Source organism: Aotus nancymaae, unplaced genomic scaffold (assembly GCF_030222135.1).
Source record: "Aotus nancymaae isolate 86718 unplaced genomic scaffold, 86718_ANA_hifiasm-v0.15.2.pri h1tg000131l, whole genome shotgun sequence".
NCBI classification, from domain to species: Eukaryota; Metazoa; Chordata; class Mammalia; order Primates; family Aotidae; genus Aotus; species Aotus nancymaae.
Genome location: NW_026988546.1, coordinates 1,227,701 through 1,253,003, shown reverse-complemented (window position 1 = coordinate 1,253,003; position 25,303 = coordinate 1,227,701). Strand labels below are relative to the sequence as shown.

The window sequence follows — 25,303 nt, the reverse complement described above, 5'->3', positions numbered from 1 at the left end:
GGTGAATTGGAGACAAATCTATTTAACTTTAAGCAAGCATTCTCCAAATTTGAACATATGACCCTTTTTTACCCATGGCACCCATCAGCACACTTTAGAAAATGCTATTCCACATCCATAGAAGTTCATGGAATGTCAGCAACTCTCTTGCCCAGAACCTTCATTTACACATGAAGAAACTGAGGCCCAGAGGGATGGCGACAGTTTTAATGTTCACTTATTGCCATGTTTCATTCAGCCACTCATTCTTCCACGTGTATTTGGGTTTTGGGGGGCATCTGGCATGCAGAGAATAAAACATGGCCTCTACCTGCACAGAGTTCCAGGTGCAGGGGTGCATGCTGCCCTCAGTGGGTTACTGGGAGATGATTCCTGTGGTCTTGCCCACTGGGCCACTCTCCTCCTCCACACTACTTTTTCTTTTTTCTTTTTTTTTTGAGACAGAGTCTTACTCTGTCACCCAGGCTGGAGTGCAGTGATGTGATCTTGGCTCACTGCAACCTTTGCCTCCTAGGTTCAAGCAATTCTCCTGCCTCAGCCTCCCGAGTAGCTGGGACTACAGGCATACGCCACTATGCCTGGCTAATTTTTTTGTATTTTTAGTAGAGATGGGGTTTCACTATATTGGCCAGGCTGGTCTTGAACTCCTGACCTTGTGATCTGCCCACCTCAGCCTCCCAAAGTGCTGGGATTACAGGCATGAGCCACCTCGCCCAGCCCACATTACTTTTTCTAGGTGCCAATCTCTCTAGGTCTCAGAACATTTCTACACTTACCTTTTTCCCAATTAGTTCCACCTCCAACTGAGGATTCACTGACTGGTGTTTCTCTATGAACAAGAAGTTAAAAGACATCTGAGCCAGCAGCATATTTTTTCAGGAGGAGGAAATAGGGTAGAACAACTGAAAACAGTTGAAATAGGATAGAACAACTGGAAACCCTCCTTTATAATTTAGAGGGATGCCCCCTGGGCAGACCTGTCTCTAGTTACCACTGTGCCCCTTCTTCTTCCACACAGTGGGATGGGGTGGGGGGACATAGGGAGCCTTGAGTCTGCATCTGGCCATCATATACAGGCTGTGGGTGTGAGGCCCATTTGAAAGAGTGTCCATGGCACCTCCATAGGACAAGTCTTAGGGCATTCCAGTCTCACTCTGTCCCCCTACCCCAAATCTTAGCTTAGTGTGAAAAGGAATGAGGAAACTCCATGAGGATCCAGGGTACCACTGTGTAGGGAACCTCAGGGCTGCTCCCTCCCTTGCACCCAGACTCTAACTGAGGTGAAGGTCTTCTGCACAGTAGATGAAGAACTGTAAGTAAGCCATGTTGATCGGGACTGCTGCTGACTGGAAGATCTGAATATCGGTGTCATCAGCCCCATAGAGCAACTTTTGATCTACCTGGAAAGACCAGAGAGCTGATATGGTCAAGGTCATGGGAAGGTCACAGGCAAAGCCACCAGACTTTGCTTCCCCAACCTCCCACTTGATGCAGGGGGGATGGGACAACCCTGCAGTGATGTAGCAGACAAAGGAGAGAGGTAATGGTCAATGTCCAGGGTGGGGCCCAGGGGTACCCCCAGGAGGCAGCCAGGAAAGATTCATGGGGTATTAGGGGCAGCTCACCAGGGCCTGATCTCCCACACCGAGGGCACAGATGGTGACTTTCAAGTAGCCTCTCACACCACTGCTGGGGTTATTTGGCTGGCAGAGGCCTAGCCATTTCCTTAGGAGTGTGTGACCTGGAGAGGCAGAAGGGCCATGGGAGATCCGCCTCCAGTCTCCTTCCCTCTCCCCTGAAAGCAGTCTTTGTTTAAGGAGGAGGGGGAGGTGGAAATATGTCTCAGGCATTCTGTTTTCTATCCAGCGGCAGAGAAAAAGGGGAGTCACTCACACCATGAAGCAATGACAGTGTGCTCACGAGGCTACCAGCTGTTGCCTCTAGGAAACAGGGACCCCTGTTTATGCCTTGGGAACCTACTGTTCTCACTGTGGCCTGGTCTGGAACCAGACACTGTAGAGGCAAGCATTTTCCTCAACCTGGTGTGTACGTTATAGCCAGGTAAGGGGGAAACTTCCACTCAAACTTGAATCTCCCAATACTGGCCTCAAAAAATAGAAATCTATGCCAGGATTGTAATAGAAGGCCAGCATTTGACCCAAAAGTATGTCCTGAGTTTTTCAGAGAAAGATATTATTATTATAAAGTAAAATAGGCCGGGTATGGTGGCTCACACCTGTAATCCCAGCACTTTGGGAGGCTCAAGTGGGCGGATCACCTGAGTCAGGAGTTCAAGACCAGCCTGGTTAACATGGTGAAACCATGTCTCTACTAAAAATATAAAATTTAGCCAGGTGTGGTGGTGCATGCCTGTAATCCCAGCTACTCAGGAGGCTGAGGCAGGAGAATCGCTTGAACCCAGTTGGCAGTGAGTCAAGATTGTGCCACTGCATTCTAGCCTGGGCGACAGAGTGAGATTCCATCTCAAAAAATAAAATAAAATAAAATAAAAATGCCACAATATACAGTAAACAATTATCAAATACAGAAAATAATTTACCTCTAATACTCCCCTCCACCTCTGTGTTAGACATATAGGGATTTTAAGGTATTCTGACCCCTGGCCTGATTTTTCTCAGAAGACATAAATATTTGCCATAAGTGTTACCTACCTGGAGAATGGTAGATAAACCCAATATCTGTCTGAAAAGACAAGAGTGGAGTGAGGATTAGTTAGGGCCTCCAGCCAAGATTTGTAACACCAGCTAACCTGAGAATACTACTAGCTGCTGGTGCTTGAGCGTGTTCTCTGCCCTAACTCTTTTCATCTTTACAGCAGCCTGGAAGGTAGGCCCATTATCACCTCTAATCTGCAGAGGAAGACACTGAGTTTGAGAGAGGTGCCCAAAGTCTTACAACCAGTCAGTGAGAAAGGCTGCATGGAAAAGGTCCTTAACACTATGCTGTGCCACCCTCTTGACCAACACAGCCCTGACTCTACCCTACCCCTGGGTCAGGGAAGGGACTCACCAGTCCTGGGGGAAGAGGATGGTAAAGGTAAGAGGCAGGAGTTGACAAAGAAACCACAGTTTTTATCTTTCCTCTTGGAGATAGTTTCTTACCTCGGTTTGAGGAATGTGGCTTGGGATGGAAAGTGATGTATGTGGGGCAAGTTGTTACGGAACATTATAGCCACCCATAATGTGTTCTTATTACAGCAACACAGCACAACCCATCAAAGAAAAGCTTGATAAATTGGACTTCATCACAATGAAAAATGTCTGCTTTCGGCTGGGCGTGGTGGCTCCCGCCTGCAATCCCAGCACTTTGGGAGGTCGAGGCGGGCGGATCATGAGGTCAAGAGATAGAAACCACCCTGGCCAACATGGTGAAACCCCGTCTCTAAATGTGTATATATATATATATATATATATATATATATATATATATATATGAAAAAAAAAGAAAAATGTCTGCTTTTGAAAGACACTGTTAAGAAAATGAAAGGGCTGTCATATTCTGGAAGAAAATATTTGCAAATCATATATCAATAGTTAGAAAACAAAAATCCAATGAAAACAAGCAAAAGATTCGAACAGACATTTCACCAAAGAAAACAAACAGATGACAGGCACATGAAAAGATGCTCAACATCATTAGTATTAGGAAGGCTTAAATTAAAATCACAATAAAATACTACTACACACCATTAGAATGACTAAAATAGATAGACTAGATCAAGTACTATGGAGAATGTGGAGCAACTGGAACTCTAATACACTGCTGGTGGGCATGTACAATAACAGAACCTGTTTGGAATTTTGGAAAAAAATTTTTTTTAGAAAATTTCCTTAAAAAGTTAAACATACACCACAGGGTGCAGTAGCTCACACCTGTTAGCCGGGCGTTGGGGTGCACACCTGTAATACCAGCTATTCGGGAGGCTGAGGTAGGAGAATTGCTTGAACCTGGGAGGCGGAGGCTGCAGTGAGCCGAGATCGCACCACAGCACTCAAGCCTGGATGACAGAGCAAGACTCTGTCTCAAAAAATAAAATAAAATAAATAAAACAGAACAAAAACTCAATCACCTAGTCTAACGAAGCAACAGATCCAGGCAGTCATCAATAGCTGTTAACAACAAAAAAAGAGAGACCAACAGACATTCTGTGCCTTCTGCTGAAGTCACTTTGCCAACTAATTGGCCCAGACTGATTTAAACTTTAGATGGGGAAATGGGGTGGGAGAATGCAAAATGATCCCCTGTAGATGAAATCAGCAAAGTTCAGACTGGAGAAAATGCTACAGGTCCAAACTACACAGTTTCTTTAACAAATAAGTTGCAAATTTTAGAAAAAGAGGAAGTGAGGAGAGCAGAGAAGACCAACAGAGTAAAAGGAAACTAAAATGCATATTAACCACTTGCAATGAATGGACCTGGTTTGGAATTCTAATTTGTTTTTTGTTTTTGTTTTTTCCTTTTTTTTTTTTTTTTTTTGAGATGGAGTCTTGCTCTGTCACAGGCCGGAGTGCAGTGGTGCAATCTCGGCTCACTGCAACCTCTGCCTCCTGAGTTCAAGTGATTCTTCCGCCTCAGCCTCCCAAGTAGCTGGGACCACAGGCGCATGCCACCATGCCCAGCTAATTTTTTTTTGTATTTTTAGTAGAGACGGGGTTTCACCATGTTGGTCAGGATGGTCTCGATCTCTTGACCTCGTGATCCGCCTGCCTCGGCCTCCCAAAGTGCTGGGATTACAGGTGTGAGTCACTGCGCCCAGCCCTTTTACTTTTTTTAAAAAAAATTTTAATTTATTATTTATTTATTTTTTAAAGACGAGGTTTCACCATGTTGGTCAGGCTGGTCTTGAACTCCCGATCTCAGGTGATCCGCCCACCTTGGCCTCCAAAGTGCTTGGATTACAGGTGTGAGCCACCACGCCCGGCCTTGTTTTCGTTTTTTTGAGACAGAGTCTCTCTCTGTCTCTCAGGCTAGAGTGCAGTGGCACTATCTTGGCTCATTGCAACCTCTGCCACCTGGGTGCAAATGATTCTCCTGCCTCAGCCTCCTGAGTAGCTGGGATTACAGGTATGTGCCATCACGCCCAGCTAATTTTGTATTTTTAGTAGAGATGGGGTTTTACCATGTCGGCCAGGCTGGTCTAGAACTCCTGACCTCAGGTGATCCACCCGCCTCAGTCTCCCAAAGTGCTGGGATTACAGGTATAAGCCACCGCACCCACCCTGGAATCCTGATTTGAACAAACTGTAAAAGAAATATGTAAAACAGTTAAGGGAATTTGAACTGACTAGGTATTTAATTCTACCTAGGAATTATAAAGGTTTTTAGATGTGATAATTGTACGTGGTTATGCTTAATAAAATCCTTATGTTTTTGCAATACATACTGAAATGTAGAAAGATAAAATGATATAATGCCTGAGATTTGATTCCAAATAATCCAGTTGTAAAGGGAAAGGGAGCTGGTGGAGGTAAAACACAATTGACTGTGAACTGGTGAAGTTGAGTGATAAGGATATGGGAGTTCATGATACCAAAATAAAAAGAAAAAAAAACGCTTGGCTGGGTGTGGTAGACACATGCCTGTAATCCTAGCACTTTGAAAGGCTGAAGTAGGAGTATGGCTTGAGCCCAAGAGTTCTAGACCAGCCTGGGTAACATAGTGAGACCCATTCACTACAAAAAAATTTTAAAATTAGCCAGGTGCAGTGGCGCACACCTGTAGTCCCAGCTACTTATGAGGCTGAGGTGGGAGGATTGCTTGAGCCTGTGAGTTTGAGGCTGTAGTGAGCCATGATTGCACCATTGCACTCCAGCATGGATGACAAGCAAGATCCAGTCTCAAAAAGAAAAAATAAGAAGCTCAGTCAAGCTCAGGTTTTCTCTGACCTCTATAACTTGGTCAGTTTATGTCGTTGGTCATTGTCTGGAAATCATGCAATGGCCTTTGTCAAGAGCACAACAATTTTTACCTCCTACCATCTAAAATTTCTAGAATCTCTTTCTCCCTCTGTGTTTTTTTTTTGTGAGTGTGTGTGTGGGTTTTTTTTTTTTTTTTTTTTTTTTGCCTTTTGCAAGGGTGGTGCCCCTTTGCTAACATTGTAGATTTAGTAAATAAAAATAGAAGATGTCCACTTAAAATTTCAGATAAACAATTACCACTTTGTTAATACACATATTTCCCCTGCAATAATTGGTGAGAAGCCATGTAATAATTGGGACATACTTATATTTAAAATGTATTTGTTGTTTATCTAAGATTAAATGTAACCAGGCATCCCGTATTTAACCTAGCAATCTACCTTTTGGATTTGGAGAATCTTTTGGATTTGGCGAATCTTAGTTTAGCCCATCATAACTGTAAACTCTCCTAATCTCAGCCTGTCTTTCTAAATCACATCTTTTCACTCTGCCCTCACAGGTAGCAATCTTTCTGAGTTTCTGTAACATGTAGGTTGACCTTTTGGTTCCTTTACTTTTACTTTCTGGAGGCAGAGATTTGAACTGTGTCCACAGTATTATGGGTATAGAGAATTCAACATGGCGCCCTGAGCTTTCATAAATGTTATATACTTTAATCCTCACAATCACCTTCCAGATTGAGTATATTATTATCCGCCTTTTATAGATGAGGATGTAGAGGCTCAGAATAACTTGTTTAAGTCACTCAGCTGGTAGGTGGATCCAAGTCTGGATCTTTTTGTGTGAAAATCCAAGTCCTTTTCCTAGACTTGGGCATGGAGCCCAGTGTGGGTCTCTATTATAACTGTTTCACCAAATCTCCTCCCATGTACTGTTTCACCAAATCTCCTCCCATGTACAGTACTCACCTGAAATCTCCCGATCTCTGCTTTGTATCTCATTGCTGAGGAGTTTACCACCTGCAAGGAAGTTCCTGGAAATATTTTAATTATTCACAATCCCAATTTCCCTCAACTCCTGTAAGAGGAATAGCAAAGGCCCATCCAGGATCTCCCAATGTCTTGAATGCTTCCTAATGGCTGACACTTGCACATGGGTTTTCTCATTGAACCCTCAATGGAACCCTGTGATGTTCAGATTTTTAGTTCCATTTTACTGATGAGGAAATTGATCAGAGAGGCCAATTTCCTTGCCCCAAGTCAACCCAAAGCAAGGTGTTGCACTTAACTTTATCCATTACATGCTCTCCTGGTTGTTTCCTCTGTGCCTTTGTTCCCAAGAACATGTGAACTCTTCAAAAGAAGAGGCCTCTTTGTTCTCCTTAGCCCTGTGCTAGGCACACAGTAGGCACCTGATAACCACATGTTTATCATTGTTACTGGGCTCCCTCTGGTTAAGGAATAGAGTATTCCACTTGGAGGGGCCTTTGGTGGCTTGAGAATATTGGCATATGGGAAGGGGCAGCCTTGTTCACCTTGGCACCCAGTTCAGGGCCTGGCAGTTGGGAATCCGTAACGTTTGTTGAATGAATCAGGAATCTGTGTGCCAAGGGTTGAAGAAAGTGGTGGGGATCAGAAGACAATTTGAAGTGACCCTGGTTCTAAGGCTGGAAGTTGCAATGGTTCCCAGTATTGAAATGGGACAAGAAACACACTTTGCTGGGGACCAGTTTGGCTCCTCACCTGGATTAAGATGGTCTCATCAAAGAACTCTGCAGGAACCTCATGAAAATTCTGGAAGAAGATCTGAGGCAGAAAGAATTGGGGTAGAGTGGATGATTTCTTCCACCGCTTCACACAAGCACTCAGTAAACCTGAAAGCTCAGAATAATGTGCTTCTTCCCACAACTTTACCCTCTTAATGGTTTTATAAGTACAGGTTAAGTATTCCTAATCCAAAAATCTGAAATCCAAAATGCTCCAAAATCTGAAACTTTCTGAGTGCTAACACGACCCTCAAAGGAAATGCTCACTGGAGCATTCTGGGTTTCAGCTTTTCATATTATGAATGCTGAACTGGTATAATACAAATATTCCAGAATCCAAAAAAAATCTGAAATATAAGACACTTCTGATACCAAGCATTTTGGGTAAAGGATACTCAACTTGTGCCACTACTACTCTTACACTTCAGAAGCAGAGGCCTCCTGAGCTCCTGGAGGGTTTTATTTATTTATTTATTTATTTGAGATAGAGTCTTGCTCTGTCACCCAGGCTGGGGTGCAGTGGTGCAATCTCAGCTCACTGCAACCTCCACCTCCCAGGTTCAAATGATTCTCCTGTCTCAGCTTCCTGAATAGATGGGATTACAGGCACCTGCCATCACGTCTGGCTAATTTTTGTATTTTTACGAAAGAGACAGGGTTTTGCCATATTGGTCAGGCTGGTCTCAAACTCCAGACCTCAGGTGATCCAGCCAACAGGGCCTCCCAAAGTGCTAGAAATTACAGGTGTGAGGCACTGTGCCCAGCCTCCTGGAGAGTTTACTGCCCAGAATGGGGAAGGTTAGGAGATCCCTGGAGAACTCAGGGCCTAGCTAGCTGCCCAGGATGGAGATTTGAGCTCACATCTCCTTCTAGATTGCCCTGCCAGTCCACTCTGTCTCTGCTCTCCGTGGCAGCCAGAAACTCTTTTCCCAAATGCAAACCTAGGCTTGTCACTCCCCTGCTTAAGTCCTCCATGGCTCCTACGTGCTGTCCAGGATGGGACCCCAGCCCGCACTGAAGGCTCCCCTCCAACCAGTCTCCTCCAGCCACACACATAGCTATAGTTCTGCTGTCAAGTCTGCAGCTTGCTTGCTTCTAGGGCTTTGAAAACACCATCACTTTTTCCTGAATTATCTTTTCTCATCCTGTCTATCTTTTCCTGGTAAAATCTTCCTTCAGAGTTGCTGGAGCCCTTCTGAGTCCTCTCCACCACCCCCAGCCTCATTACTCACTTATTCCTCCCAGCTTCCACTCTGCTTTTATCTTTTATTTGTTCATTTACTAATTAATTCAGCAAGTATTTATGGAGTACCTACTGTGTATCAGACAGTGCTACAATTTGAGGCTCCAGCAGCAATGGGATGTATGTGGTCTGGGTCTGTGCTACAAGATTCCAATAACAATGCCCCAAAACCTCTATCAACCATGATCTGCCCCATTGTAATTGTTTATGGGATCATGAGCTATGCCCCCACCAGTCCACCAGCTCCTCAGATGCAGGGCTCTGAATTATTCTGTTCTGTATTTTCAGTGCTTGGCCCTCAGTAAATGCTTGTGGAACAAACACATGAAGATACCCTAGTCAAGGAGCAAGCTTGACAGCTGCCCGCTGGGAATACCCAGCCCTTGGCTGGCTCCTTGCCTGATATGCCCTGTTCAGCCCACCTCGTTAAAGAAAGGGTTGTTTCCCATCTTGATACGTGTCTGGTGCTGCTGGCCTCCAATGGACACCCTCACCACTGGTTTGATGTTGTTGCCCATGAGCTGTCGGGCTTCAAACACCTTTACTCGAACCTAAGAGGAGAACACATGGGGAGCTGATATTGAAGGCCTTGGCCCCACCTTCTCCAGCTGGGACAAAATTGTTCTGATAAGAAAACGTTCTAGGTGAGGTGCAGTGAGTGGCTCATGCCTGTAATCCCAGCACTTTGGGAGGCTGAGGTGGGAGAATTGCTTAAGCCCAGGAGTTTGAGACCAGATTGACTGGGCAACATGACAGAACCCCGTCTCTACAAAAAATACAAAAAAGTTAGCTTGGCATAGTGGTGCATGCCTATAGTCCCAACTACTTGGGAGGCTGAGGTAGGAGGATCACCTGAGCCCAGAGGTCTAGACTGTCAGCTGTAATCATGGCACTGCACTCCAGCCTGGGCAACAGAGCAAGACTCAGTCTCAAAAAAAAAAGAAAGAAAGAAAAATAAAAGAAAAGAAAATGAAAGAAAACATTTTAGCTCTAGCCACAGTGAAGAGAGACAATTCACTGGAGGAGGCTAGGAGGAGATGGATTTGGAGAGACAGACTTGGGTTATTAAGGGCCCGGAAGCCATTGTAAAAGGAACTGGATCTTGTGCGGAGGACACTGGGGCTTTTGAAGAAGGTGCTTGGCATGATAAGAGTGACATGTTTGGCCGGGCGAGGTGGCTCACGACTGTAATCCCAGTACTTTGGGAGGCTGAGATGGGTGGTTCATGAGGTCAGGAGTTGGAGACCAGCCTGACCAACATGGTGAAACCCCATGACTGTTTCCACTAAAAATACAAAAATTAGCTAGGCATGGTGGTGTGCACCTGTAATCCCAGCTACTCAGGAGGCTGAAGCAGGAGAATCACTTGAACCTGGGAGGGGAGGTTGCGGTGAGCCAAGATCATACCACTGCACTCCAGCCTGGGCGACAGAGCAAGACTCCGCCTCAAAAAAACAAAACAAAAGAGTGACATTTTTGAAAGGCCACTTTGGTTGAAGAATGGACAGAGAGAGCTGGAGGCTGGGAGTTCAGGAGAAGGCTTCTCATGTGGTCCAGGGAATGGATGGTGGTGGCTCAGGCCAGGGAATGGAAGTGGTGAGGGAGAAATGGGAGCAGCTGGGTGATGTTAAAAGCTAGGACTTGGCCACTGCCTGGATACAGGAAGAGGAGTGGTCCAGGAGACTCCCAGCCTCCTGGGCAAGGAGCAGGCTGGGGAGCAGGTAAAACCATGGCAGGAATGTTAGGCCACAGGCTAGAAGCCAGAGGGAATTTGATAAGCCGTGGGATGAGGGTTCCTGAATTCACATGGAAATGTGGACCTTCCCATAGGTCCCCTCAGGTCAGACAGTCCCCAGCCTCTCCTGTGCAGTTAATTTAACTTTGTCTGTGCCCCACTTTGTTTTGCCAACAACCCGAGGGCTCTGGGAGGGCAGGATCCCTGTCATCTGTGCTGCTTTCCTAGCAGGTACCAGGGCCTGCCAGTGCACAGCTGACCCTCCTACTGCCTCACTGGAGTTATGTGGCTTCAGCTACAGGCAGAAGTTTCCGGAACGGCCATGGGAGGAGCAGGGGATATGGCGAATATCTGAGGGCCTGAAGCTGGGTCTGAAGCTCTGCCCTTCTACCATGACCTTGGGAAGGGGTGAGGATGACCTGGGAACACAGCAAACAAGGGTGTCAGGTGGGTTACATGAATTTGCAACCTGGAGGGTCCTCACCTGAAAGTGCTGAGGCTTTGAGGACAGAGCCCGGTGCACTGTGGAGCCAGGGACCATCAGTTTCTGCCTGGCTGTCTCTCTTGCCGTTATGCCCAGGAAGTCTTCAGCTCCTGGAGAGACACAGTCCAGGGTGGGCTCAGAGGCCTGGGGCCCAGGAGGTTTAAGGCATTTTCCCCATTCCATCATTCTGTCCCAATGACCATCTCCTGACTAAAAGCGTGACCAAGAGGCCCCAACAGGGACACATGTCCTCCCCAGAACATTGCCATGGGCCCCTCCACCCTCAGGAACTACAGATCCCTGGACCCCACTCCACCCACTGGGGCTCTTGGAGATGACCATCCTCATCTCTCTGCAGCCTCTTGGAGACTTATGTTTTATATCTTACAGGTCTTATGTCTAGAGATGATGAATGGGCATAATAAATTAGCCTTTACTTGTTCTCATTTGGGTGGTCTTCCTACATTTCCATATGTCTTAAACATCAGTCAGATGTTTGGAGATCTGGCCTCTAGACTCTGTAGCTTCCAGGGACCCTAGCCTGGTCACATTCCTTCTGTAGGCCTCAAGGACTGGGTCTTGAAGGTCCCCAAGAACCCATCCAGCTGTGCATGGAGCAGGGCAGGGTAAGCCCTTAAGGGTAAGCTCCAGGGAAGGACATACCTGTTTTCTCAATATCCTGGTTGCTTATGTAGTCCACCTGTAGGGTGACAGTACACTGCAAGACAAAGGCAGGGGAGCTGTAAGCCAGAACCCACCATCCTTGGACAGAGCACTCAAGCCCTGTGCAGCCGGGTTGGGTTCACACCTGGTCCTCCTGGTGTGGGGCCTGATGCTAGCCATGGGATGGGGCCACACTATTTGGCCTCTGCACAATCTGGGTGGAGGGAGGTTATAAATGGGTGAGAAGAGAGCAATGGGTTACAATGGAGGGGATGCTTGCTGAATAAAGCAGCCACATGGTGATGATGGTGGCAGAAGAGGATGCAGAAGGATGGGGAGGAGAGGAAGAGGTGACTTGAGCCCAGATCACAGATGCTAGCAGCTCTTCCTCTAGCCCAGCATCTCATGAGCTCATGTGGGAGCCCCTGTACACTCCTGCCTTCTAACTGAGCTCCTTCCTTCATGTGCTCCCATTACCCACCCAGCATCCAGACCCCTAAGTGTCTAAATGATCAAAGTTAAGTCAGAATTCACCAGCGTGGACCACAAGGCCTTTCACTTCTAGCCCACGCAGCCCACACAGCCTCAGCTCTCCCACCCCTACTCCTACCCCCACCATGTGCCAATAGTACAGCACAACCTCCCTCACCCTGCCTCCTGCTCCACCCACTTTATGTCCCTGCTGGGCTGGTCTTCCTCTCCTGTCCATTGGGAAGACTCATACCCCTCCTTACAACTCGACAGACAGACTGAAAACTCCTTGACTTATGAATCACATCCTGATAAACCACACAATATTGTTGACCATGAGTCAACAATTGTGAGTCACGGACTATTTGTATACAAATGGACAATGGCCAAACTACATATAAAATAAGACTCAGGCTAGGCACGGTGGCTCGCATCTGTAATTCTAGCACTTTGGGAGGCTGAGGTGGGTGGATCACCTGAGGTTGGGAGTTCAAGACCAGCTTGACCAACACGGAGAAACCCTGGTCTCTACTAAAACTACAAAATTAGCCAGGTGTGGTGGTGCATGCCTGTAATCCCAGCTACTCAGGAGACTAAGGCAGGAGAATTGCTTGAACCTGGGAGGCGGAGGTTGTGGTGAGCCAAGGTCATGCCACTGCACTCCAGCCTGGGCAACAAGAGCAAAACTCTGTCTCAAAAACAAAACAAAACAAAACAAAACAAAACAAAACAAAACCAACTCATATCCACACTAGTTCTTTTCTTGATATCTGCAGCAACCAGCCCAGGAAATCAACCTGTTATCTACAGTAACCAGCCTAGGAAGCAAACCTGCTCCGAGTCAGACTGGTAGGAGGTCAGACTGCTGTCTCTAGCAATAATCCAGGAAGCCAAACAATAATGATCAGCTCCAAATGGCCAAGACCTGATTAATAACTGACAGCTGCCTTAATTTTTGTTCCCACTTCCAACTTGGGACCAATTAGAGAGAGCCAAACATGCCCCTCTAACCGATCACATGGGAGGCCCCATTTCTAGTTAGCCTGCCTTGGACTCCCCCATAGCCTCCAATCAGGGCACACCTGCAGCCTTCCATTCTTTCCACTATGAAGCTCTTCCACTCCCCTGCCTGCCTCTGAGTCTCTGCCAAAACACAAATGATGATGGCCAAGTCCCTTGCTAGCAGAAGCTCTGAATAAATTAGCCTTTACTTGTTCTCATTTGGGTGGTCTTCCTACATTTCCATATGTCTTAAACATCACCCTCTCTGTAAAGCTGTCCATGACCTCCTGAGAGGAATCGTTCGCTCCCTCCTGACCTGAGCCAGTGGCCTTGCTTTACTGAACCTTGTCCCATGTGTACTGGAGCGCCTGCCACTGGGAGTGGAGCTTACTCCAACAGACTGTGGGCTTCAGGCAGTTTTGTACCATAGGGCCTAGCACAGTGCTTGACTCCCTGTGGAAGGAGATCAATTCATCTGCTGATGACAGCAAGAGTGGGGGTCAGGAGAGGAAGGCAGTGTGATGGGGGCCCCGGGCAGGAAGCACTCTTGTGGTGTGGGGCACTTCACCAGCTGCCCCCATTCCTCCAGCCACCATGCCTGGGCCTTCCTGGGCCTGACTCACATCTGTGGGCTTCATAGAATGGTTGAGCAGGGTCAAGTCCTTCACCAAAAGGACCTCACTTGGTTGTATCAACAATGGCTTGAGCAGCACTGTGGCTAGGCCAATGAACCTGGGGAGACAAGGAGCAGGTGTGAGATCATAAGCCAGGGGAAATGGTGTCCTCCTCTCTCACAGGCAGGGCTTTAGTTAGAGACAGTTTCCTACCAGGGGTGTGCTGTCCTCAGAGAGAGAGGCTGGAGAAGAATGCAGTGGGGCTGGGCATCCACCACAGGGCCCAGGGCTCCTGGCTCTGGGAACTGTCTTGGGGCTTCTAGGCAAGTAACAGTTGATTGGACCAGGGGTGGACACCTGGCTAGAGCTGGGCCAATAGGATTCTCTGTCCTAGCAATTTTGACCTGGGATGGCATAGCCTTATTCTCAGGGCATGTGAGTCTCAGCTGGGAACTAGATGAGACTGTGATAAGAAGCAGGGGTTGGGTAAAGAGAAGCAGAAATTTGAGATTCGTGGCTTCAGATGCACAGAGCTGCTGCTGGGTTCCCAAGTTCCTGTCCCAGCTGATTTGCAGTCTTGCCTTGGCTACCCTTTTAGTACTGCCCCTCTTTTTTCCCTTTAGCTGGCTGGAGTGGGTTCCGGTCCTTCATCTGAGTGAGTTATGGATTAGAGACAAGGGTCACATAACATGCTGCTGTGTTGGGCAGGAGCTAGGCTCCTCCTGCCTCTCTCTGCCTCACCTTTCTTTCTTTTGTGAGCCCATGTCCTGAAGCATGACTTGTAGGAAGGAGTCATTTTCCAGGGGGCGGTTCCAGAGGTGCCAGATTAGGGTCTGTGGGGGACATAGAGAGGTCAGCATCCTTCCTCTGCCCTTCCCATCCCATGTTTCTAGAAAATGAGGAAAGACGTGGGGAACGGACTGGCACTGTGTTTCTTTAAGACTGAGGAAACTCCCTCATGTCTAATTTCCTCAGGAGATGGCGTTTGCTACTTTTCACCAAGGTGTGGGCATCCCACCTGGGCTTCTGTGGCTTGAACTGCAGTATCGTGGGCACGTTGGGAATTAAGGGTTTGGGGGATTGGGAATGGGGCAAGGGTAGCATGGAGGGATGGCAGATGAGAAGGAGTCCTACACAGGGAGCCTTCACTCTGCTTCAGGCTTCTAGGAACATCAAGATGGCCCAGTTGGACTAGTTGATAGGCCATACCATGGTCCATCCCCAGGATGGGGGAGAAGGGCCAAGAACAGTCGTGGGCAGGTGTGGCCTTCACAGCCTTGTCGGGTCAGAGGCTACTACCCCAAGCCAAAATTCCCAGCCTTGAGGAAAGTCTTTGAGGTTGCCCGTCCTCTCCCTAGACCTCTGAGTAGCTGCCTGGACCCCATCCCTGCCCCCCTGCTGTTGGGGTTGTCATTTCTTCTTCTGGGCTTGCCCTTGTGTCTACCTCATTCCACACGGGTTCATTCCCTTCCACCACACTAGTTCTTTTCTTGACATCTGCAAAGAAACCAAGAGACTGGCATTGATGGTAGGAAATATTTCAATGTCTGGGTTGGAGTGGGGTAAAGAGAAGTAGGACACTCTAAGAAAACTTCAAATCTACATTGGTAGGTGTGATATCATATCACTTCTTTCTTTCTTGGGGGGGTTCAAAATTTCTTGATTTTATCACTGTGTGACAGATAATGCTATATGTTCATTTCATTTTCTTTGTTTTTCTTTTTCTTTTTTTTTTTTTGTGAGATGAGGTCTCACTCTGTCACCCAGGCTGGAGTACAGTGGCATGATCTGGGCTCAATGTAACCTCTGTCTCCCAGGCTCAAGCCATCCTCCCAACCCCCAAGTAGCTTGGACTACAGGCCACCATGCTTGGCTAAATTTTGTATTTTTTTGTAGAGACAGGGTTTTACCATGTCACCCAAGATGGTCTCAAACTCCTGGACTCAAGCAATCTGCCTGCCTCAGCCTCCCAAATTGTTGGCATTACAGGCAAAAGCCACCATGCCTGGCCCATTTCATTTTCTTCCAGAGTATTAGTTTTCAGTGTCTTGCAGCTAAGTTGCGCTGCGTGACTCACTCTGATGAATGGGATGTGGGTATGATATTTGCCACTGCCAGGTCTGGTTCTTAATTTCCATGAGATTCTTCATTCTCCTCTCTCCTCTCCCCATAACCACCCTCGTGACCTGCTGACTTTGCAGCCACAAGGGGTAAGTGGCTGGCTAGTCCTTAAACTATCATTTGAAGGAGCTACCTAGGAGAGCTGTCTGACCAGTACCATCCACGCAGGACTTGGTGTAAGCAAGAGGTGAACTTTCATTGTTAAGCCACTGAAACGTAAGGGTTTATTTATTGCCGGAGCAAAGCCCAGTATACCCTAACAAAGACATTCTGAAACATCCATAACAGGCTAAAACTCCTCCAAATAGTAAGAAGGGAAGCAGGTTAGTGGATGGCATATGAAGGAAAAGGCTGGGAAGGACAAAAGGAATACAAAGTATCAAACATAAACATGTAATCATAAGAATCTGTAGGTGAAACCAGGGTTCTGTGTTCTCGATATCTTTGTGGGAGATATTTCTGGAATGAGAAAGATGGTGCTCATGAGGTGGTGGGGAAGATGGCTCAGAATCAGAGAAGAACTGCTAGTTCCTTGCCTGGCTAACTGTAAAATTAATCAGGGCAAATACATCCTGAACTCCCAACACTCCTCTTGAAACCTGTAGACTGAGGACATCAGCATGTATCACCTTGTGAGCCTGGAGTTTCAAATGTTCAATCTCTGAATGTTGCTATGTTCAACAAGCATAGTTTCACAGAACAGAAAAAAATAAAATAAAGAAATTTTGAGAGAGAGATCCAAGATGGCTGATCACTAGCAGCTCGGGCTCGTAATTCCCAGTGAAAGCGCAGAGAACGAGAGGACGCCACACTTTCAGACAAATATTTGTTGCTCACGGACTAGGAGATTCCCAGCAGAGGAGCCCCACGGGTCGCCAGGGCGACTCTTGTGGCTGGCGTGGCGGTTTTGCTGGCGCCTTAGTGCGCCAGTTGTTGGTGCAGAGTCTGGAGATTCCCGGGCAGAAAAGCACCATCAATCTTAACACCGCTATTTTGGCCAGCACGGTGGATTGCTCAGATTTCGGCGCTGGGAATCAACAAGTTGGACGTCAGCTCAGAGACCTAGTTAGAAAGTCGGTAATTACAAAGACGACAGACGGACAAATATATAATGAAGGGAAGAAACCAGCGTAAAAAGGCAGAGAATACTCAAAATCAGAATGCCTCTCCCTCTACAGGGGATCGCAATTCCTCATCAGTAACGGAACAAGGCTTAATAGATTACGAGTGTGTTCCAATAACAGAAGCAGGTTTCAAAACGTGGGTGATAAGAAACTTCTGTGAATTAAAAGAACTTGTTCTAACCCAATGCAAAGAAACTAAGAACCTTGAAAAAAGGTTCGACGAAATGTTAACGAGAATGGACAATTTAGAGAATATAAGTGAATTGATGGAGCTGAAAAACACAACACGAGAACTTCGCGAAGCATGCACAAGTTTAAACAGTCGAATTGACCAAGCAGAAGAAAGGATATCAGAAGTCGAGGACCAGCTCAGTGAAATGAAACGAGAAGACAAGAATGGAGAAAAAAGGATGAAAAGGAATGAGCAAAGTCTCCAGGAAATATGGGACTATGTGAAAAGACCTAATTTACATTTGATAGGTGTACCTGAATGTGACGAAGAGAATGAATCCAAGTTGGAAAATACTCTTCAGGATATCATTCAGGAAAACTTTTCCAACCTGGCAAGGCAGGGTAATACTCAACTCCAGGTAATACAGAGAACACCACAAAGATATTCTTCAAGAAGACCAACCCCAAGGCACATAATTGCCAGATTTATTAGGGTTGAAATGAAGGAGAAAATACTAAGGGCAGCCAGAGAGAAAGGTCAGGTTACCCATAAAGGGAAACCTATCAGACTTATAGCAGATCTCTCAGCAGAAACCCTACAAGCCAGAAAAGAGTGGGGACCAATATTTATCATCCTTAAAGAAAAGAACTTTCAACCCAGAATTTCCTATCCAGCCAAACTAAGCTTTATAATCGAAGGAAAAATTAAATCTTTTGTGAACAAACAGGTACTTAGAGACTTCACCACCACCAGGCCTGCTTTACAAGAGCTTCTGAAAGAAGCACTATACATATAAAGGAACAACTAATATCAGCCTTTCCAAAAATATATCAATAAGCAAAGAGCATTAACACAATGAAAAATTTACACTAACTAATGGGCAAAACAGCCAGCTAGCATCAAATGCCAGTATTAAACCTATATATATATTCTAATTGGATAAAAAGCCAAAACCCATCAGTATGCTGCATCCAGACCCATCTCACATGCAAAGACTCAAAACAAAGAGAAGGAGGAAGATTTATCAACCAATCAGAGAGTAAAAAAAACCAAATAAACAAAAAGCAGGAGATGCAATTCTCGCCTCTGATAAAGTAGACTTTAAAGCAACAAAGATCAAAAGAGGCAAAGAAGGACATTACATAATGGCAAAAGGATCAATGTAACAAGAAGAGCTAACGATTTTATAGATCAACGAGACAGAAAATTAACAAGGACATTCAGGACTTGAACTCAGACCCGGAACAAGTAAACTTAATAAACATTTACAGAACTTTCCACTTCAAATACACAAAACATACATTACCACCTCACACCTATTCCAAAAGTGACTACATAATTGGAAGTAAATCACTCCTCAGTAATTGCATAGCATTTCATAGGTTTAAATGAAATATTGGTTAGCTGCTTGTTTGTTATTTTCTTCCCTTATTCCTTCCTGTCTACATCAAGTATAATTATTGGTATAAAAGAGGTTTTCAATACCCATTTCTAAACTGCATTCTAGCCTGGGCAAGAAAGCAATATTCCCATTCTCTCTCTCTCTTTCTCTTCCTTTTTCTTCCTCTTCTTCATTTTCTTTCTTTCAAAAAAAAAATAAAGAAAGAACGAAAGAAATTTCACTCTTTACTCACATCTCTTGTAGGAACTACTGGGTCCTCTTTTCTCCTGGGCCCGGTTTTCTCCCTGTCGACAGTCCCCGTAAAACCTATTTACCTGTATCCATGGTCCCGTATCTCCACCTACAGACTTTCACCCTTCTCTCTCTCTCTCTCTCTCTCTCTCTCTTTTTTTTTTTGAGACGGAGTCTTGCTCTGTCGCCAGGCTGGAGTGGCGCAATCTCGGCTCACTGCAACCTCTGCCTCCTGGGTTCAAGCGATTCTTCTGCCTCAGCCTCCCGAGTAGCTGGGACTACAGGCGCGCACCACCATGCCCAGCTATTTTTTTTATATTTTTAGTAGAGACGGGGTTTCACCATGTTGGCCAGGATGGTCTCAATCTCTTGACCTCGTGATCCGCCCACCTCAGCCTCCCAAAGTGCTGGGATTACAGGCGTGAGCTACCACTCCCAGCCTCTTTCTTTCTTCTCTTTCTCTCTCTCTCTCTCTCTTTCTTTTTTTTTAAGACTGCGTCTCATCTCGCTCTGTTGACTAGGCTGGAGTGCAGTGGTGCAATCTTGGCTCACTGTAACCTCTGCCTCCCGGGTTCAAGAGATTCTCCTGCCTCAGCCTGCCAAGTAGCTGGGAAAACAGGTGCACAACACCACACCCAGCTAATTTTTGTATTGTTAATGGAGGTGGGATTTCACCGTGTTGGCCACAGTGGTCTTGAACTCCTGACCTCCAGTGATCTGCCTGCCTTAACCTACAAAAGTGTTGAGATTACCAGTGTGAGTCTCTGTGCCTGGCCTCTTTTTTCTTAGCTAAAAAAAAAAAAAAAAAAAAAAAAAAAAATGGGCCAGGTGCAGTGGCTCATGCATATAAGCCTAGCACTTTGGGAGGTGGAGACAGGTGGATTGCCTGAGGTCAGGAGTTCTAGACCAGCCTGGCTAACATGGTGAAATGCTATCTCTACAAAAAATACAAAAATTAGCTGGGCGTGTGGTAGGCACCTATAATCCCAGCTACTCAGGAGGCTGAGGCAGGAGGATCGCTTGAACCCGGGAGGCGGATGTTGCAGTGAGCTAAGATTGTGCCATTCACTCCAGCCTGGGCAACAGGGCGAGACTCCATCTCAAAAAAAAAAAAAGTGGTGACAATAAAACTTACTTCATATACCTCTGGAATTGCTGTGAGGAGCAAACATCATTGTACATATGGAAAGGCTTTGTCGATTGTAAAGCTCTTGCAAACAGAACTACTATGATCAAGCAGTTTTTACTAGAAGTTGTACTTAGAGCTGTGGCTGTACACGTTTTTAAACTCACACAACAATCTGAGGAAGCAGGGACTTTCTCTTAAACCTTAGTTTATGGCACATCTTTAGGTCATGGAAGAAGATCCAGAAGCACTAGTCTTCTCTTTTTCTCATAGCCATTCCCTAGGAAAAGTGGGAGGCTGAGAAGTTGCAATCAAATGATAGCAGTAAGTTTTGAGAGAGCTGGACATCTAATTGTCCACTTTGTGTTACACAGAACATCTTTTATGTAGTAGGGTGCCATACACCTATTTTTTCACTGAATGCATGTTGCCTCTTGGGGCTCCTCTCTCCCATGTGGACCCAGGGAGGCTCTTACCTCTGAAGTCGATGGACATGCAGGGCCTGGGTAGGGGGGCCAGTGGCGGGTCAATCTTGGCCGACTGCACAACAAGCCGCAGCATCTCGGAGATCTACTTTCTTCCCTCCTTCCCTTTGCAGCTCCACAGCTTCCTTGTTGGAGCTCCTCAATCCAAGCCTTCTCCTAGGGATCCTGGGGTAAATGGAGCCCCATTCCTGTCTGTTGCTTAGCAACAGAGAGAATGTCACAAAGGTGGGTGTTCTTGGTTCTGGAGAGGAATTAATGGGAAAGAGAGGAGGGAGGAGGAACAGGGTTTAGGTGACTGGGCCTGTAGAAACAAAACCAGCTGGCTGCTTTCATCCCCTCTTTTCTCTTTTGTCCTATTCTGCTGTTTTTTTGGTGTGTGGTGTTTTTTTTTTTTTTCCCACCCCACTCCTACCCTCCTTGCTGTCCTTCTGATTTCAAGATCAGACATAAGGTTGATGTTTTCTCTTTGTATAAGCAAGTTGTCTGGAGTGAATCATTGCCAAAGTCACACAATTTAGATGAGAAAATAAGAAAACAGTGAAGTGATCTGAGAAAAGGGATAGGAAAATCAAGGACTGTTCCTATGAAGTCTCAGGGAATGTTTTTCCTAATGTGGAAGCCTCCTTTTTACTAACAAAAAACTAAGTTTAGATATGAGTCCCTCTTTGACAAAGGGAAATTGGCTTTTGAATTACTGAGCTCATATGGAACGTCGAAGAAGCCAATGCAGTTTTGCTGTGGCTGTCTTTATGGCTGTCAAGGCTCTGTGCATGAAGATGGAGCTGAGGCATTTAACTCTTATTGTCCACAGTAAGGCTTTTTTGGCTTTAGAGTTGAACATTGTATAAATTATATCTTATCCAATAGTTAGAATGAAAACTAATGAATATTTAAAAGCTGGGAGCAGTGGCTAATGCCTGTAATTCCAGTACTTTGGGAGGTCAAGGTGGGCGGATCACTTGAGGCCAGAAGTTTGGGAACAGCCTGGCCAACATAGCAAAACCCCATCTCTACTAAAAATACAAAAATTAGCTGGGCGTGGTGGTATGTGCCAGCAATCCCAGCTACTCAGGAGACTGAGGCAGGAGAATCGCTTGAACCTGGGAGGCGGAGACTGCAATGAGCCAAGATCACACCACTGCACTCCAGCCTGGGCAACAGGACAAGATTCTGTCTCAACAACAACAACAACAACAACAAAAACAACAACAAACCCTACATACATACACACAAAGAATATTTAAGAACTATCTATTAATTAATGAAACTACTTAGCAGTAAGTGTACCATGCATTCTAAGAGATGACTGGGGTTCAAAGGCTGAAATGCTGGATTAGTGATCAGGGTGCTGGCCACTTTCTAGTGCAGCAGATTCAAAAAGAAAAAGTGCTTCCTGGAAGTTTTTCTTGAAATCTAAACACAACACAGTGCTTTTCGCTTTGTGAATGGCTTTTCAAACTAAACATGACACAAAAGACCCTGTAAAAGAGGGTCAAAGCTGACAGATTTGATTGTATAAAATAAAAAATTCCTATATAGAAATTATACCTTAAAGCTGAAAGACAAATATCAAAGCAAGGAAAACAGTCAAAATATACTTGATGTCCAAAAGGCTATTTAATAGCTGTTTTAGAGCAAGCTGTTATGCAATGAGAAAAAGATGACTATACCAAAGGAAAACAAAGGCAAAATTCCTATCACATAATTGTTAATAATCAAAGAAATACGAGATACAATTTATCACTTTGCCAAATTGGTTTCAAAAGCCAAAAAAGATGTAAAAAAAATCAAACTCACCGGGTACAGTGGCTCACACCTGTAATCCCAACACTTTGGGAAGCCGAGGTGGGTGGATCACGAGGTCAGGAGATGGAGACCATCCTGGCACCCCGTTTACTAAAAATACAAAAAATTAGCCAGGTGTTGTGGCATGCGCCTGTAGTCCTAGCAACTCGGGAGGTTGAGGCAGGAGAATCACTTGAACCCGGGAGGTGGAGGTTGCAGTGAGCCAAGATGCGCCACTGTACTCCAGCCTGGATGACAGAGCAAGACTCCGTCTCAAAAAAAAAAAAAAAGAAAAGAAAAGAAAAATCAAAATCATTAATAAGCAAAGAAATGCAATAAGATGCCATTTATCACCTAAATTGGCAAAGAATTAAAATTTTATAAACACAGTGTGCTCAGGAAAGGAAGGGGCAGAGAAAAGATACAAATCTGTTTATAGTGCAAATGGGAAAATAAGTAGAGAAATAGTAGAACCCTGGCCCAAAACAAGCACCCAGGAGACAGAGTTAAGGGTAGGGAGAGGTGGGGTAGGGGAAGCTCTATTTTTGATAATTTCTATGATATTAAACTCCATATTTCTAAACAGCACATTTAAATAGCATTCCTTGATTTTTTTCAAATCTGTGAGGCATTTTCCCAGATTCATTGTTTTCCCTGGGGCTCTCCCTCCTGGCCTTCTCTTATCCTCCAGCCCTGAAGCACAGCTATTGTCCTGGAATACTCTTTGCCATCACCTTCAGAATCCCTCCTCCGCTTCCTGTGTTAGACCCTGCTTCTCAGGTCCTATGCCTTCCATCTTCTCAATTTACCCTCTCATCTTTGTGGAACACAGCTCTTAGTAGCTTTCTGAATGTTTTAAGTGTTTGTGTGTCTGTACATATATTTTTCTTTTTGATACCGAGTCTCCCTTTGTCGCTGTGGCTGGAGTGCAATGGCCCCATCTCAGCTCACTGCAACCTCCTGGGTTCAAGCAATTCTCTTGCCTCAGCCTCCCGAGTAGCTGGGATTACAGGTATCCGTCACCATGCCTGGCTAATTTTTGTATTTTTAGTAGAGACGGGGTTTTGCCATGTTGGCCAGGCTGGTTTTGAACTCCTGACCTCATGATCCACCAACCTCGGCCTCCCAAAGTGCTGGGATTACAGGTATGAGCCACTGTGCCGGGCCTGTATGTCTGTACATATCTTTATTCTGCCCTTACAGTTGATAGTTTGGTTGGGTGTATCAGTCAGGATGGGCTATGTTGTGCTGGCTAATGAACAACTCCAAAATCTCAGTGGCTCAATTTAATAAAGCTTGCTTGAGCGATCCTCTTGCCACAGCCTCCCAAGTAGCTGGGACTACTGGGACTAAAATTGTGTGAATTTAAGCAATATCAGCTGTAGCTGGTGGCAGTGACTCACACCTGTAATCTCAGCACTTTGGGAGGTCGAGGTGGAAGGTTCAGAAGGTCAGGAGTTTGAGATCAGCCTGGCTAATATAGTGAAACCCCATCTCTACTAAAAATACAAAAATTAGCTGGGCATGGTGGCACACACCTGTAGTCCCAGCTACTCGGAAGGTTGGGGCAGAATAATTGCTTGAACCCGGGAGCTGGAAGTTGCAGTGACCAGAGACCGTGCTATTGCATGCTAGCCTAGGTGACAAACCAAGACTCTGTCTCAGAAACAAAACTATATATATATATATCTCATATACATCATATATATATATCATATACATCATATATATATCATATACATCATATATATCATATACATCATATATATCATATACATCATATATGATATATGTTATATGTATGATACATAGTTATATATGATATATATGTCATATATATGATATATAGTTATATAAAAAGGCTATTGTTATATATATGATATATATGATACATAGTTATATATGATATATATATAGTTATATATATGATATATATAGTTATATATATAGTTATATATGATATATATCATATATATAACGATATATATAGTTATATATATGGTTATATATATAGTTACATATATGATATATATATATATCATATATGAACCTCCCAGGCTCAAGCAATCCTCTCACCTCAGTCTCCCAAGCAGCTGGGACTACAGGCACACGCCACCACCATATCCGCCTAATTTCTAAAATTTTTTGTAGATACGGGGGTCTCATCATGTTGGCCAGGTTCATCTCAAACTCTTGAGCTCAAGAGATCCTCCCGTTTACGCCTCCCAAAGCACGGGGATTACAGGCGTGAGCTACATAGGTAAATTCTTAATGAGTAAATTCAGGGGGCTGCCCTGGTGGAGGTGGACAGTTGGGTGCTCGACCTCCCAAAGGGCACAAAGGACCAATACGGTGGGAGCGGCGAGAACTGGGGCCGTAGAAGCCAGCTTCCTCCTCTGCCCTCGCTTTACCTACTGAAAATGGACGAAACGGATACTGCAGTCTAGATGCTTTCTGCTTCCGAGATGCTTGCGCGTTCTCGGCGCACCGCTTCCGGACCAAGTCGCCGGAGATGATCTGTGCCGTGCTTTGCAGCTCACCGCTTCTCCCTTCTCAGGCTGTGATCTGCTTCCGCGTTTTACTCGGTGCCTGCAGCGCTGGGGCGTGGAGGCGTTAACGCGCACGCTCGTGGCAATCCGGCCCGGGCCCAGCTCGTGGCAATCCGGCCCGGGCCCAGCGCGCGGCCTGAGGACCGCGGGTGAGAGCTGCGTAGGCTTCGAGGGGAGTGGCGGGTCGTGGGGGTCGCGGCCGTCGTTGGGACGGCCAGGGGTCTTGGCGAGAGCTTTGGAGCTCTCGTGGCATGCAGGGGTTTGGGCTGGGGACTGGCTGCCGGGGCCGGTCGGGCATGTTGGGCCCGAGGCGGGCGGGGGACGCGTCTGGGCCGCCGTGACGCGGACGCCGAGCCCTGCCCCGGGGAGCGGGAGGCGGGAGGCGGGAGGCGGGGGCCAGGCGACTCCTCCTCGTCGCGAACTCGGGATGACCTTGGCCAAGTCGCTTCAAT

The 25,303-nt window shown here is 45.9% G+C and overlaps 1 protein-coding gene across 1 annotated transcript in view; it reads right to left on the bottom strand.

Annotated features, from left to right (window-relative positions):
- FER1L5 (fer-1 like family member 5) overlaps positions 1-24,862 on the bottom strand; it is a 69,704-nt gene extending 44,842 nt beyond the window's left edge. Inside the window, exons 1-15 of the mRNA XM_064371461.1 lie at positions 24,714-24,862; positions 22,315-22,413; positions 20,509-20,758; positions 15,301-15,353; positions 14,598-14,689; positions 13,866-13,974; positions 11,770-11,824; positions 11,107-11,216; positions 9,310-9,438; positions 7,622-7,684; positions 6,848-6,898; positions 2,673-2,703; positions 1,626-1,741; positions 1,277-1,400; positions 777-829 (exon numbers count right to left, since the gene is read on the bottom strand). Of these exons, the coding sequence (XP_064227531.1) occupies positions 777-829; positions 1,277-1,400; positions 1,626-1,741; positions 2,673-2,703; positions 6,848-6,898; positions 7,622-7,684; positions 9,310-9,438; positions 11,107-11,216; positions 11,770-11,824; positions 13,866-13,974; positions 14,598-14,689; positions 15,301-15,353; positions 20,509-20,593 (1,071 nt within the window). The 5' untranslated portion in view covers positions 20,594-20,758; positions 22,315-22,413; positions 24,714-24,862. The remainder of the gene's footprint in view (positions 1-776; positions 830-1,276; positions 1,401-1,625; positions 1,742-2,672; positions 2,704-6,847; positions 6,899-7,621; positions 7,685-9,309; positions 9,439-11,106; positions 11,217-11,769; positions 11,825-13,865; positions 13,975-14,597; positions 14,690-15,300; positions 15,354-20,508; positions 20,759-22,314; positions 22,414-24,713) is intronic.
- Positions 24,863-25,303: the final 441 nt, after the last annotated feature.